Source organism: Melanotaenia boesemani, chromosome 19, assembly GCF_017639745.1.
Source record: "Melanotaenia boesemani isolate fMelBoe1 chromosome 19, fMelBoe1.pri, whole genome shotgun sequence".
In the NCBI taxonomy this organism is placed as follows: Eukaryota; Metazoa; Chordata; class Actinopteri; order Atheriniformes; family Melanotaeniidae; genus Melanotaenia; species Melanotaenia boesemani.
Window position 1 is genome coordinate 14,223,707 of NC_055700.1, and position 14,752 is coordinate 14,238,458.

The 14,752-nt window shown below is 37.8% G+C and overlaps 1 protein-coding gene across 6 annotated transcripts; it reads right to left on the reverse strand.

Moving 5' to 3' along the window:
• Window positions 1–538: 538 nt before the first annotated feature.
• pax8 (paired box 8) lies at window positions 539–13,307 on the reverse strand. Of its 6 annotated transcripts, none has more exons than XM_041970528.1 (12): window positions 13,183–13,307; window positions 10,825–10,984; window positions 8,550–8,715; window positions 8,225–8,422; window positions 7,996–8,072; window positions 7,661–7,786; window positions 4,927–5,102; window positions 4,608–4,728; window positions 3,942–4,187; window positions 3,689–3,790; window positions 2,398–2,487; window positions 539–1,449 (listed from the first exon to the last, which is right to left on the reverse strand). In XM_041970528.1, exons 2-12 carry the CDS (start codon window positions 10,844–10,846, stop codon window positions 1,379–1,381), a joined length of 1,395 nt encoding a protein of 464 aa, XP_041826462.1. In that variant the 5' UTR covers window positions 10,847–10,984; window positions 13,183–13,307; the 3' UTR covers window positions 539–1,378. The 6 variants fall into 6 exon arrangements, with proteins under 6 accessions (XP_041826462.1, XP_041826461.1, XP_041826459.1 ...); XM_041970527.1 differs by having other exon boundaries at window positions 10,825–10,987; XM_041970525.1 differs by lacking the exon at window positions 10,825–10,984.
• Between the last annotated feature and the right edge of the window lie 1,445 nt (window positions 13,308–14,752).

Below are 14,752 nucleotides of genomic sequence, written 5' to 3' on the forward strand. Positions count from 1 at the left end.
ATGCAAACAAACATATTTGTAAATTAAGAAAATTGAGACTTAATCTAACCCACACGCCTTTCTGGGTTTGTTTGAACGCAAGCCCACCGCGGTGTCCCGCGTGGTGGGCACCAGGTGGCTCGCGGTACCGCCGAACCGTGGCCTCGTTAACGCACAGCAATAATTAGGCTACAATAAAAGAAGACGAAGGAAAAAAAGGACCGAAATGATTGCAAATAAAACTACATGATGCAGAAAATAAAAACGGAATTAAGCAGATGCGCGCGCTTTCAGGATCATTGATCTCGTCCTTTTAATATGTTGAGAGCTGCACAACAATGGACAGCATGTCAGGCTGTGCAGAAAACTACGACCCTGTCAATAATAATAATAATAATAATAATAATAATAATAATAATAACATCACCTATTTAAGTACAATGGAAAACAACAAAACAGCAGCATTCATTTTGTCATGCTTTAATTAAAATAATTCTTTAAAAATTCCATATTTACATTTGCAATAATATTAATAACAGTATAAGAAAAAATAGTCACTGATTTTTACTTTCTTTTTTATTACCAAACATCAGAACTTCAGCATGACAACAAACTAAATTTATCTTAAGCAAAAGAAAATGTATTTCAAGCCTTGTTTAATCACTTGCCCCCGTTTTACCCCTCAGCTCATCAGTCATTCTCTGAGTAAAACTGCATCACCTCCTCATAAGTAAATCATCATATACAGTATGTACATTTTCCTGGACTTAAAGTTTAATTGTCTTTTTGGGGCAAAATTTTATATGTGGTCAGTTTTTGCTGTAACTGTGATTCAATATGTTCACTAGAGGAAATCTGAATTTACATAAAAAATAAATCACAAATTCAACTTGCAAGCAGATGCAGATCAAGATTATAAATGAACTATTCATGGTTGGAATCAGCTTTTCTTTAAAAGAAAAGAATGTAAACAAAACAGGCATAGTTTAGTATAAAGAAGTTGCATATCCCTATTCACTCAGTCAGTGGAGTCAAGTTGCAGATGTGCCAGAAAAAAACAACAACCAAAAACAGTCTTTGGCCCAAACAGCTGTAAAGATATTTAAACAGAAAGTATGCACCATGTGAGACATCAGGCTGAGTCTGTGAAAATCGACTCTAGAGGAGCATGTAAACGTTATTGAGCCACCCTGCAAAATGCTATTAGTAATGACAAATAAATAACATAGAAGTAAGTGCGGTGGACCATGAGATTATGTAAAAAGAGTCTCAAGTTCACATTGAGTTTTGACTTCACTGCCTCAGTATGTGATCACATGTCTCAGCTGATGTTAAGTTTTCTGGTCTTGTTGGGTCGAGTGAAGGTCCTCTCGCAGTGAGCAGGTCGCTACAGCAGGGACTAGAGGTGATCATAGGCGGCTGCAGATGGGGGACCTGTACGGGAGGCTGAGCTGTAATAGTAGGGTGAGCCTGTGCAAGGAGGATAAAGACTGTCACAAATGGAAGGTGCTAATAGTTGCATCCATCACATACAAAGATTTGGAGCAGCTTAAGACTGTGGTTAGAGTCTGAACTTCTGCTCATCACTCTTAAGTCACCAAACAATTTCAGCTATAAAGATATTGCCTTTGGGAGTACCTCAGCTGACTTTCCCCTGCACTTAAATATAACTCCCTGTTCACAAAGCAGCATTCACTCACTTTGGATGTCAGTTTAGTTAGCCTGTAACCATGCGGTGATGACATAAGTTACATTTATTGTCAGACTACAGGACACACACAGACACACAGATATATATATATATATTCTAACTTAAAAGTTGATTGCAAATTTGGCAAATGTTCTTTGTTCACTTTAGCCTTTTTCAATTTTGCAACTGTCATTTGCCTCACCTTTGTTTTGTTTTGTCTGCAACTACTAAAGTCGTGAAGCACATTAATAAGAGTTTAATGATAAAATTGAGGTTAAACAAAATTCTGTACATAAATGAATGTCATGTGAAGCATAGTGCCTAAAGTAATGTTACAAGAAATAAAAAGTGCACTATATGTCATGTGATTGTGGCAGTTTATGCTCCATTTCCTGGCAGTCATTTATATTCCAGTCATGATTAAATGTTTGTGAATCACAAGGTCAGCAGAGGTGAGTCTTTCTAAATTCACAGAAAAATTTCTTTTTTTTTCTTTTTTTTTGGTAGATGTAAAGTCACTTTTTAATGATTGTTTAATTGGTTGTGTAAAGCAGTTTTCCAAGCAAACAGACAATAAAGTGACTTTTTACTTTTGTTTCAATGTCCTATTCAACTTTCTAATACATACTAAAAGAGATGGGGTGCATAAGCTTGCCAGCAGTAAAAAAAAGAAAGAAAAATGCTGTATATAAACACTGTCACTGATGTCAGTGTGTACTTGTGCTCACCCAGTATGCTTGAGTTGGTGAACCTCCAGGCTTCGCTGTAGGAGGTGTAGGGCGAATGGCTGTAGGACTGACCCGAGTAGTCTGCACCTGCTGCAAATAACCCCAAAACAAAACAATAACTTAGGACAAACATCATAAATTAAACTCATGAAGATATTAAAAGAGAGGCTGAGACATGCTCTTCAGAGTCAGGCTATTTGTCTGTGTGCCAGCATCTGCTCAGCCTTAGCTCATAATTCACCAGCAGTTAGTGCAGCATGTAAACCATTAATATACGTGGCAGGTGGATGGTTGAGGGTAAAATCCCTCAGCCCAGTGGTGCGTGCACACAGCCAGACTCTACGCCCTCTTTCTTCAACACTTGGCCTCTTATATCGTTTCAGCCTCTGCCCTCTTAGATGTCCTCCTCCTCTTCCTTTCTTCGTCCTGCACTTCCTGCTTTAGCCTCTCTAACACTCCTCTTTCTTTCTTCTCTCTCTTTTTTAACATTCCAATATCTAATTGGTAATTATGTTGGCTGGAATGAATCCCTGAGCCCTCCACCTCCTCCTTCTGTCTCACCACCCCACACACACACACACACACACACACTCTTCACTCAGTAATTGTGTATCAACGCTTCCTCACAGCGAGCCCACCAGAAAAATAATAAATCAGACCCTCTCATTTCGCGCTTCGGAGGGCAGACTTCAAATAAAAAAAGCACATCACACACACACACACTCTCTCTTTCTCTGGTCACATACGGGCATCTTAACACACAGGCGCACACTGTTTTCATGTTACCCACCCACCCACACATACACACACACACACACACACACACACACACACACACACACACACACACACACACACACACACACACACACACACACACACACACACACATTACAAAGACCTGCTTCTCGTTCGTATCCAGACTTTACATCCCTTCCCGCCCACCCTGCATCTCCCTCCTGGGCTCCCTGGTTCCCATGGCGATATGTGGTCAGAGGTGTCTGGTTGGGGGGTGTGGGCAGCAGGGCGGAACCCCCAGCCTGTTCCCTGTACCCCCTGGGCTTATGTGCACCCGCACGCACACCCGCACACACACACTTCTCCACACTGGCAAAGCAACTGATTAACTCAGCCTGTCTCCCTGTTAATCTACAAGCCATCCAAGCCTCTCTTTTTCTTCTCCTCCTGCTTTCATCGCCCCTCCTCCCATCTTGTTCTCCGTACCTGTCTGACTCATTCATTGCTCACTAGTTTTTATGTTGTATCCTTCGTTTCTGGTCATACATCTTACCTGCTACCATTCCTGTGATGGCGGAGGAGGAGTATCCTGTCTGGGCAGGGGAAGGGATGTGGGGTGGGTAGCCCGGCAGGGTGGAACTCACCATGTCACGCCCTGAAATCACACACAAACACACACCTTTCACATTATGATAACAGCTCAGTTACTGTCTTAGTGGTAAAAGCTGCTGAAGAGAGACCAGTTATAGTCAGAGGTGGTCATGTTATTATGTTATGAACATGAATGAGATGGATGGCTGCATTACCTGAGATGATAGACTGACCGCTGAACTGTCCATACACTGGTGCATGATGGGAGAATGAGTTGAAGGCGTTGGGGAAATGATTAGAGCTGCTGCTGTTGCAGCTGCTACTGACAGAAACGGGTTTCTGCAGTGCCTGCAGCTCCACAAATGCCAGGTTGGATGCCGCCATGTTAGGGGAGGGGCTTGTACTGGTCACTTCTGGGGACATTTCCTGTTTTAGACAGAGCGGCAGGGTCTGTAGGGGCTCTGAGGGGGTGAGGGCAAGTGTGCAGCAGGAGGGTAAGAAAATGAAAAACAAACAAAAAAAAATGTGAACATGAGTGGAACTACAAACAAAAGGAAAAAGTTAAATGACAACAATAAAGGAGAACTGAGCGGTGGAGGTGAAAGGTAAAACTGTTCAGTCTAAAACAAAGGTAGGCAAGTTTGGTCCTAGAGAGCTGCAGTCCTGCAGGTTTTAACACACCTGATTCAGATGAATGAGTAACTGAGCAGAACTTGATAAGCTGTTGGAACCACTTAATTTGAATAAAATGTGTTAGAGCAGAAAACATCTATAACCTGCAGGACTGCGGCTCTCTAGGACAGAGTTTAAAAGGTTTAAAAGATGCAGAAGCTTCAACTTTTATTTCTGTGGTTGATCTGGATTAAAGAACATCGTCTCACCCGTCACAACAGTGTAGCTCTGGTGCGCTGACAGATTCCGTCCAATGACAGAGCTGGGTGTTGAGAGGCTGGTCTTGGCCTCTTCTAGGCTACCATTGATGAGAGCCAATGGGTACAAAGTCTGGGGATGATAAACAGAATTAACTATTGGTCCAGATCCACTTAGGTGAGATCCAAAGTAAATATGCATAATGTACAAACACTTAAGGATGAATTTTGGTACACTGTTAATAAATAATCAAGAAAAACTCCTGAAATGGACAGTAAACTGGAAAACATAGAAACGTATAACACTCAATAATAAAACTTTCATTTCTACCTGTTCTGTCTTGCTGCTGGAGGCAGAGCTAAATGAGTCTGGTGGATAGTGATGACGATCAAACCCACAATCCAGATGTTGCGTAGCTGCAGAGAAGTGGTCTAATCTCATCTGTTTCCTTGGGACGCCTCCACTGCCCTGAGAGTCCACACTGTGTCGACAGCTCTCCTGATCACCTGGGTGACACATTGAAAAGGGAAAGAAAAAAATTAAGAAAACGCAAATACTTTTGTTAATGCAGGGTCTCGCAGTAGAAATGAGCCCTAAATCACCCTGACTTGTGGTGTCCGTCAGGGCTCTGTCTCAGACCCACTTCTCTTTAGTCTCTCTTGTGGTCATACAGTCAGAAATAACATCAGTTTCCAGAATTAAATTAGGTCATACTAAAATTTAAATTTCTGTGATTCCCATCAACAGATTGTCTTGACTCCTCTGACTTAAAGACTTAACTTTAGCCTATCAAAGCCTGATCCCAAATTTGGATTATGCTAATGTTACTCATGTTTTTTTTTTTGTTTGTTTGTTTTGTTTTGTTTTTGTTTTTACAAATATAACAAAAAACACAACAAACAAAAAATCTCTTTAAAAGACACTCCATTGAACAACAGAAGTTATCAGAAACAGTGAAAGACTAAAACATGATTAAAGAGCCTGCATTACGCTAGAGTGACAATGTTGATAATTTTACTTTAATAAACTTTAATTTCATGTTTAAATGCTTAATCTCTGGACATTTTATGTATGAACTATATGTTTTAGTAACTGTCTTTTTAAGCTCTTCCCCCTCGCCTAAAAGGTACAGTTTGTTCTGATTGATCAGCTGATTTATTTATATATAACCAATTCACAACAAAGTCCTCTCAAGGCACTTTACAAATAAAACCAACTCATTGTGATTCAGTTGTAATCAGTTGTAATTTATAACTATGTTCATGCAAACCAATTCATAAATAAAACAGCCTTGCAAAGGAAACTGATGGATTGCATCGAACCTTAATTTCGATTCAATTTCTCATCCTGAACACTTGTCCTGATAGTGAAAAAGTCTTTATTGTGAGTTTGTGACAAATATGACATACCTTATCTCATATTTGTTGAGAGGAAGATAATCTTAGTATGAGATGTACAGTACCATCATTACTTTCATTAGGAAAATATTTCACCAATGTATGCTTTTACAGCGGCTACATGCCTTTACATAATAAATATCTAACTTATATATACCAACTTTTTGTTCAACCATGGTCATCAGCTTAATGAATCAACCTGTGAGTACTGGATGGCTCTAATACATGTGTTGTGAATTGTGTTGTGTGAGAGAAACAATTTTGAGTCCTGTTGGAAACTTGTCTTCTCATAATCTTTTACCTTGGATATCACTTTTTTCACACTCTGGTTAAATCCTGTTGCTGTGTTTTTTTAAATTTTTTAAATTTTATTTTATTTAAACTCTGTTCTTTGGTGAGATATACAGTGTAAAACCCCTTGTTAAAAAATGCCAGGTTAGATTTATGAAAAAAATAACTCCAAACAGTTGGTTTGGCATTAAATGCATGACTTACTGTACATAACTACACATTTCTGAAAATCCATCACTGAGTCATGTGATGACACACAGAGGGGACTTTTAGTTGAAAAATCAACATATGACAAATAAATTTTCTTTTCGTAAAGTTAAAATAGCAATATCTTTTTCTGTTCATTAAGCTGAACAGTAGCCACTCAGCAGGTGTTACAGAAAAAGTGTTGCATGGTGATGTACATAAATACTACTGTAGAATAAGCAAAGCATTGTGTTCCTTCACTGATAGTCACTTGTTGTGTGGACATAAGAGTTTGCAGCCAGGCAGACTTTTTACATGCATGAAAAGCAACATGTCACATTAATCCAAATGAAACACCCAGAGATAATAAAATGGGTTCTTTAAATAACCTTGATGAAATTGTTATACTTAAGTGTGAATGGCTGCAGATGTCAAAATATCCATACAACATATTTAGCAAGAAGGCCAGTGTTCACCTTCAGAACTGAAGGAAAACACTCTCTTCTAAGAAACAGTTAATGATTCAGCTTCAAAACTGCAGTGATTCATATACACTGCTTGGTAAAAAAAAAAAAGTCTCCACCTGGATTTAGCTAAGCCTTAACGATTTAACGAGCCTCCTATTGGAGAATTACTACATGGGCGATTTTTTTTTAGCTGGCAATAAGTCATTTAACCCCAACTAATGCAAAGAATAGCTTCTCATTTCTTAAACAACCCTGTGGAAAGACACATCTCGTTAAGGGTTAAGTCATTGCCATGCATCAAGCAGAAAAAACATCTAAGGAGATTGCACAAACTTCTAACTGTACAATGTATTATTAAAAGTGGAAAGATAGTGGGGAAGAAATGAAAGAAACATGGTGTTCAGCAATCACTTAAATTTTGGTGAAATCAAATCAAAGAAAAACAACATTAGAACTCAGGGCTATGTTTAAAAGTGAAGTAAGAACATTTTTCACATAAACAATGTGAAGGAAACTCGAGGTTGTATGAGGTGAGGGATTGGGAGAGACATCATTTTCACACATGGATTGACCACCACAGAGTCCAGACCTGAAAGTCCTTGAAAACAGTGCTGCCGTAATCAAAGCTAAAGGTTGTCCAAATGAGTGTTTGACTTTTTTTTTTTTAAACAACTTATTTTTTTTTTTTTTTTATGGCCGGGTAGTGTATCATGTAATCCTTACTGTCATCGTGGCTCCTCTTGCCGTCAGTGTTGGGTTGGGGGATACCTAACAAGCCATTGATTGAGTAGGTGGAGCCCAAAGAGTCTGACTGTGGAGATTCTGGAGGGGTGACGGCTGAGCTGGGGACTGAGAAATAGATAAAAAAAGAAGAGATTTTAAATGGAAAGCAGAAAAAATACAGTATACCTCAGTGGTTCTGTTCCTGCAAGTGCATGAGTTTAATCCAGCAGAACAATCAGCAGATTTTAAACCTTAATCCTTCTGCCTCCTATGATGATGCTGGGTGATACAGATGATAAAGTCTATTGAGAATATTGTAAAAAGTAGAAACTTACTTAATGTTTGTCCAGGACTCAGACCTTTTCCATCCAGAGGGAGATTAAATGGCTGCTGCACTTTTGTTCGAATTATTCTAAATGAGAAACAATATTTTAACACTTAATGACACCTCTAAATGTTTCGAGGAGTGTGTAAGCATCATCATTATCAAGTCAGGTATTCATGTATGGGGAGTCATGGAGGCATACTTATACATGATTTCATTCATGATTAATTCTTTTTCACCTGTTAATGGAGCTCACGCTGGGCACTGTGTCGCTGTCGCACACACCCTCTGCCAGCAGTCTGTCTCTGATTTCCCAGGCAAACATGGTGGGATTGTGCCTCTTGTACTCTGCGATCTTCTCTACAACCTTTGGGGTGGCCACTTTTGGTTTGGAGCCACCAATCACACCAGGCTTGATGCTGCCTGTTTCATAGTAGCTGAAAGAGGTTGTGTGAAAAGGAAGGGTTCATTAAAGTGTCCCTGATAAGTAAACAGGTAAAAGAACAACAAGCGGCTGATTTACAGTAACAGAAAGTTGAGCAAGGCTCTAGTCGGTGCACTCACCGTCCCAGGATCTTGCTGACGCAGCCGTGACTGACCCGAAGCTGCCGGGAGATGTCACAGGGCCGGACGCCCTGGTGGGCCATGTCCACGATGCGTTGCCGGATCACCTCCGGAAGCGGGCGGCCATTAACAAACATTCCACCTAGTTGGTTAAGACCCCCATGACCTGGGGGGGGAGGGGGAATGAACACTTATAAATGTCATGGAACATGAGACAACTCAACTTGTATATACACACCTGAACACACACACATACAGGGCTACTCATTTATAACTTTTGGGAAAAGACACAATAAGCCCGCTCTTTCATCTGAAATTAAAACCTTCCAAAATCAATGTCCAGATTTCTTGCAAGAAGATTACATATGCACACTCACAAAAGCCTAATTATTGTCTATATAAATTTATTTGAAATGTTTAAATGAAGTAATTGAAGATGTGGATGAGAAAAGTATTTAAATGTTGCAGTGACACATAGTTCAACCTCAGCCTTTTTTTTTTTTTTAGCTAAAAGTGTAATATTTCTCTTTTTCCTTTAAACATGCAGCATTTATCAATAATTTTTTAACAGATGGAAGATTATATGTAGCTTCATAAAAATACCCCAACAACATTAAATAGATGCAGCAATTAAGTGCAGAAGCCATAGGAGAAAAACCTCATTCAAATATTTGTTTAGATTTCATTTAGAAAAATTAAGGTCAAGGAAAACAAATCCCATTCCTTCAAAGCAATAATTATTTGATTATTCTTGCAGGATAATCACCTCATTATGAATAATACCTACTGGCTTATTCTCCTACTTCTCATTTATATGCCACTAATGTGTTTTGAGGGCTGCAGCCTCAGTGGGAGAGACTGATGATAGTTTACCTTTAATTAAAGAAAACATTTATTGTGGATACTACACAATCATTTTAAATACTCAAATAAATTCAAAGGTTTAAAACAGTAAGATTTTATAATTTTTATTTTTTACAATAAATAGAAATTTGACTTCTTAAAAATAGATGATCAATGTGATCAGATGTTTAAATATGCCAGCTGAATTTTAAAAATGGATCCGAAGCGGATCATTTTCATGCTTTTGAAAATATTTCCACTCAAAAAACATCTTAAATTAAAACTCTTTGTCCTTTTTAAATTTTATTTTACATTAAATATATAATGATTGCTCTCTTTTACCGATCCGTCCACAGATCTGAGTCACTGCTGCTATAACCAAACAAAATCAAACAGCTGTTTTTCCCGGTAAACAGCGGCAGAGACGGCGGTCCACGCGCTGCTCCTCTCCACACAGAACTCACTGCTTCTAATTTAACCCATTGAGATGCTCTTTTCTCTCAGCCTTTTCCCAGCTTTCATTTCCACTTCAAACGGCGGCCGGACGAAGGAGGGCGGCCTCTATTAACGCTACCAGCGAAGTGTGGAAAAAATCTCCCCGCCAAGCTTCATCAACCTGCAGGATATTAAAGCCGAGTGACCCCAGGGGGGATGCGCGCGCGCCATCACTCGCGTGGTGCACAGAGATGCGCGCGCGCGCACACACGCACAAAAAAAACAACACAAGACTAACCACAATTTATATATATATATATATATATATATATATATATATATATAATGCAAATAGTTGAAAAGTTATTATTTAAATGTTAAATGATGTAATAACGTATTTCATGCACAGATTTAACACTTTTTTGTGACTAATGAGAGACACCTTTTTCCAGTGTGGCTTTTGTGTGTGGGGGTGTTTGTGTTGATTTTGCAGTTGTCTTCAGTATATATATATATATATATATATACATTTAAAGGCTACAAAGATTTAATAAATGGCTTATAACGCACTGTCATAGCTACATATAAACAAGAATAAGTTTGCAGTGATGTGTTAATATTTGCCTATATTTTACAATTTCTTCTTCTATGAAACTTATTGTGTAATATATTATTATGTACTGTATAGTCTTAATGTTTGTATGACGTCTACCAAACACTGACAAGTAAAGACCCACTGTTAACAAATTCTTTGTTTCCATATTTAAAATCAGAGGAGAAAAGTCTTATTAGATAGATAAGTCTTAGCAGATTATCGTCATGTCATATAGAGTAAGATGCCAACAAGGCAAAGACTGTCCAGTTGAATGTTTTTGTTGCAGTGTTTTATTATTGCCAGAAAATGCCAAATATATTCAAATAAGCTGATCAGATGGCAGCAGAAGGAAGACAAGACAGGCATCTGAGGGGAGCAGGTCAGCTTGTGTTGCTTATTTACCTCTTCCAGAGTTACTGGACATATCCCTGAGTTTTTGGTCCTTGCTCCACCAGCTGAACGTGATGCTGTCCTCCTCTACTGTCCCAATTAAAGTGCTTTTACTGTGCGTCCTGCCTCGTCTGGCATGAGTGTGCCTCCCGAGTACACCACCAATCACAAGCTGCTGGAGGACAGGGAACATGAAACTGGCTGTCATATGTGATGCCTCACAATACACAGCTGGTTTCCACACATCACATGTGTCTTCTCATGAGCTGCTTGTCTTCAAAACACATGTACCTGTCTAGTTGTGTACTAATTGGCCAGATTACAAACAGCAGAAACCTGCAAGGCCTGTGGACAATTTGTGTAAAACAGTAAAAATGTCCTACCATTGCAGATATGTTAGTGTTTTCCCTGTTCAACAAAATAATTCCTCTTCATTCTGGTTTTGTAATTAGAATTGATTGGTCTCATTATTCACAATGTAATTATCAAAACTAATAAATCTGTTTTAACTTGGGTCATGAACTCTAAAATCAATGAGTGATTTTCATGTGTGTGAAAATGTAAAGTTTTGCTTTGGATGGAAAAAGTTAAAGGACATTTTTGGGATAAGCAATTCAGGGTAAATATTAAAAAAAGGTATTTGTTATCATCCATTAATGACATTTTTAAACAAAACAGCCAATCAAGTTAGGAGGTGAACAGTTAAAGGATTTCCTTTAAAGATCAAGAGGCTGCTTTTATGATTTATTACTGCGAAGAGTCAACAGCATGTAAAAGAGGAGATATGGATTAAGTTAAGAAATTAGACAAACTGTCAGGCTCTTAACTCTTCACCTAAACAAGTCAAATCTGTTGTGAATGTGGTGGCCATCTGCTCTCCATCTGCTCAGCTGCTGGTGCAAGAAGACTCAAAAATTAATGTAAAATGAGATGTCAAAGCAACTCGATAAATAGACATAACCAAAAATAAATAAATAAATAAATAAATAAATTTTTTTTAAAAATACCAATTCACTTTGATTAAAAAAAAACTTTCTCAAAGTATTTTGTGCTTAACAAAGCTGAACAATTCTTTGGGAAGGACACGACGAGTGAATTTGTCAAGTTTGCTTTTTCTTCTATAATTTCAATACACTATTAAGTCTAATGTTAAAAAGCACAAGAAGCAGAGTTAAGGATTAAAATAATAAAAGCCACTGTTATATTCACTGTGTGGATGTGTTTAAAGCTGTTTATTTCTGTAGTGTGTCACGTTACTGATGTCATGTCCTGCTGGGTAGCAGCTTAGATAAGTAGCAGGCTGTCACATCATTTATTGAATGTGAGAAAACATCATGATTCTGAATCATTTTGGCTTCTGGCTAATCACATTGTTGGATGTTAGCAAATGTCAAATACAAAAAGTCTCCCTTTGTTTCTGATGTTTCAGTGTGAATTATTTTTATGACACTTATTGGGGTATGTAAATAGTTTTAATATTGTTTAACAATTAAAAAAATAAAAATAAATATTTAATTAGACTTTTATTTGTACACAATGGACAAAATTAGTCAATATATTTTAAGAGGAAAATTTATCTGCAGAGCATCTGAATAAATTTAATTTACTATATTACTAATGTTTTTCTTTTAAAGTAGTAGTTCAGAGTTTTTTGGTTTTTGTTTTGTAATATTACTGTCTTAGTGAATTATTTAGGTTATCACATTTTAGTTGATTTGCTTCGGATTTGATATTTTGGACACAAATGCAAACAATAAAATGTAATAGATAAAGCTGCTCAAAATATGTTTAATACGGTAAGCTGTGTTAGTAGCTAATTACTGCTATTGCTGCTTGTCTCTTCCACTTTTGCTAAAGACCGTTTAAATCTAACGAGTCTTACACATGGGTTCAAAAATAAAAAAGAGTCATACCATAATGTTACATTTCTTCAGTAATAAATTATGATTTACCATCTATATGATAAAATATAAATGAGATATAACTAAGCTTTTACATTAAAACTGAGTCAGGCATTTACCAATTTAATTATTTTTAGTCTTTTTTTTATACAGGGAAGCTCAAACTATCCATAAAAATGAATAAAAATTATCCATTTCAGTTTGTGTTACACCTGGATAATCTCTGTTCTTCGCAAAACGTTGCCGCTTATGCGCTCACATCTTTACATCTAATTTATAATAAACTGATCTATTTCTCAGAGCCACATCCTTGTCGCGGTAGTTTTTTTTGGGTTGGACACTTTAAGATTCAACTATAGGTAATCCTGTTTTTTCAGTATTGTGATTCACTATTTTCTCATTCCCCACTTCTTCTCATCACAGAGATACACACGACAAATTCCAGCGAGAGGTTTTGAGGAGAGCTTACCTTTCCACGATGGAGCTCCAAATAAAAACGCTCCTCTGCAGATGTTTTTGTACTATCCAAATTATGTGGATCCTGTAGGTTAAACGCGGTGTGCGTCCAGGCTGTACTGAAGGAGGGAAGACTGGACTGCTGTCGTGTTATGTTGTATGGTGCGTTTGCAGCCAACACTTGCAGGTTTTATCCAACAGGGGCTGCGCAGAGGTCTGCGCGCTGAAGCCATTGGACAAATAGGATGGAGGAGGCGTGGCTTTGTGGAGACCAACAAGAATACCTTCTAAACTATATATATATATATGTATATATATATATATATATATATATATATATATATATATATATATATATATATATATATATATGACTGACTCTGGACTCTGTTTTGGAGGTAATGCACCCATTGAGTGACTGCACGGAAACGCTTGTCAAGGAGACGGCTTGTTTCCATTCTGCGCTTTGATGAGCCTGTTTCAGGCTTATGACGCCGTTTCTAACATACGCAGTTTAGTTTCCTCCTGACTGATAAACTGCATCTGACCGAGGAACAGACCTGCAGCTTGGCACAGGTTAACCACTATCTGAAGGTTTCAGAGCTCTTTTTTAAAACTGAACACTCAGGTAACAATTACGCCAGCCGGGTTTTACGCAACTCCAAACATCGCGTGCAAAAAAAAAAAAAAAAAAAAAAAAATCAAGGAAAAAGCTGACTGACAGATAAGTCCTTGACATACTGCTGTAATTATATGATTATTGTCCCATAATCTAACTGATGTATCTGTTTGCAAAAAGGCATATTCTCACCCATGTCTTCATATTTCAGCTGTTGTCATTGTAAACTGTGCCGCGCAAAGAAAATGTATAACAAAATTTAGTTGATCTAGTTTCAGTTAATCAATCTTAACCGAGTTTATGTTCTACAAATCTGATCCCTCTTTTTTATTATTATATTTTCAAAGTTGGGCCTTATCATTATGGCACTGTCTGCATTCTTTTCCATAAAAGGATTTGTTTAAATGTCTCAACTTGTGAAATTTAGGTGGACTTATTAAGATTAATGCAAATAATAAAAGCAAATAGTTGTAGAAACTTCATGAGATACGCACAAAAGTGTAAAAATAGTTGAAAAACTGCAGCTCTATCATTTTCCGTGAATTTTGCAGTTAATCAAAGCCCCATCTTCCCCCTTTGACAATCTTTGGATCCAGCACAAAATATTTGTGTTAATGAGACAACATGTTTAGAGATGAAAGTAACTTAAAACTTCTTGGTTTTTGCTCTCTGCACCCTGCGTCACGCAGGCCTCATGGTGTGCGTGATGTCACACCAGGGTGTAAGGATCCCTGCGAGTTTAAAACGTTGTTAATGTTACTATTACAAGCCTGTAAAACAAACACAACACCTCTAAAGACTGTCTTCCATGGCACCCTGTCGTCTGCCATAAAACATCCGCACTTGTTTAGCCACGTAGATTTAAGAGAAATAAAAGAAAAGAAAAAGGCTTTGACAATTTAAAAAATACAGTCACCGATAACTGTGGATCACCGACTGTTATTTGGTGAATAAACAAAGCTAC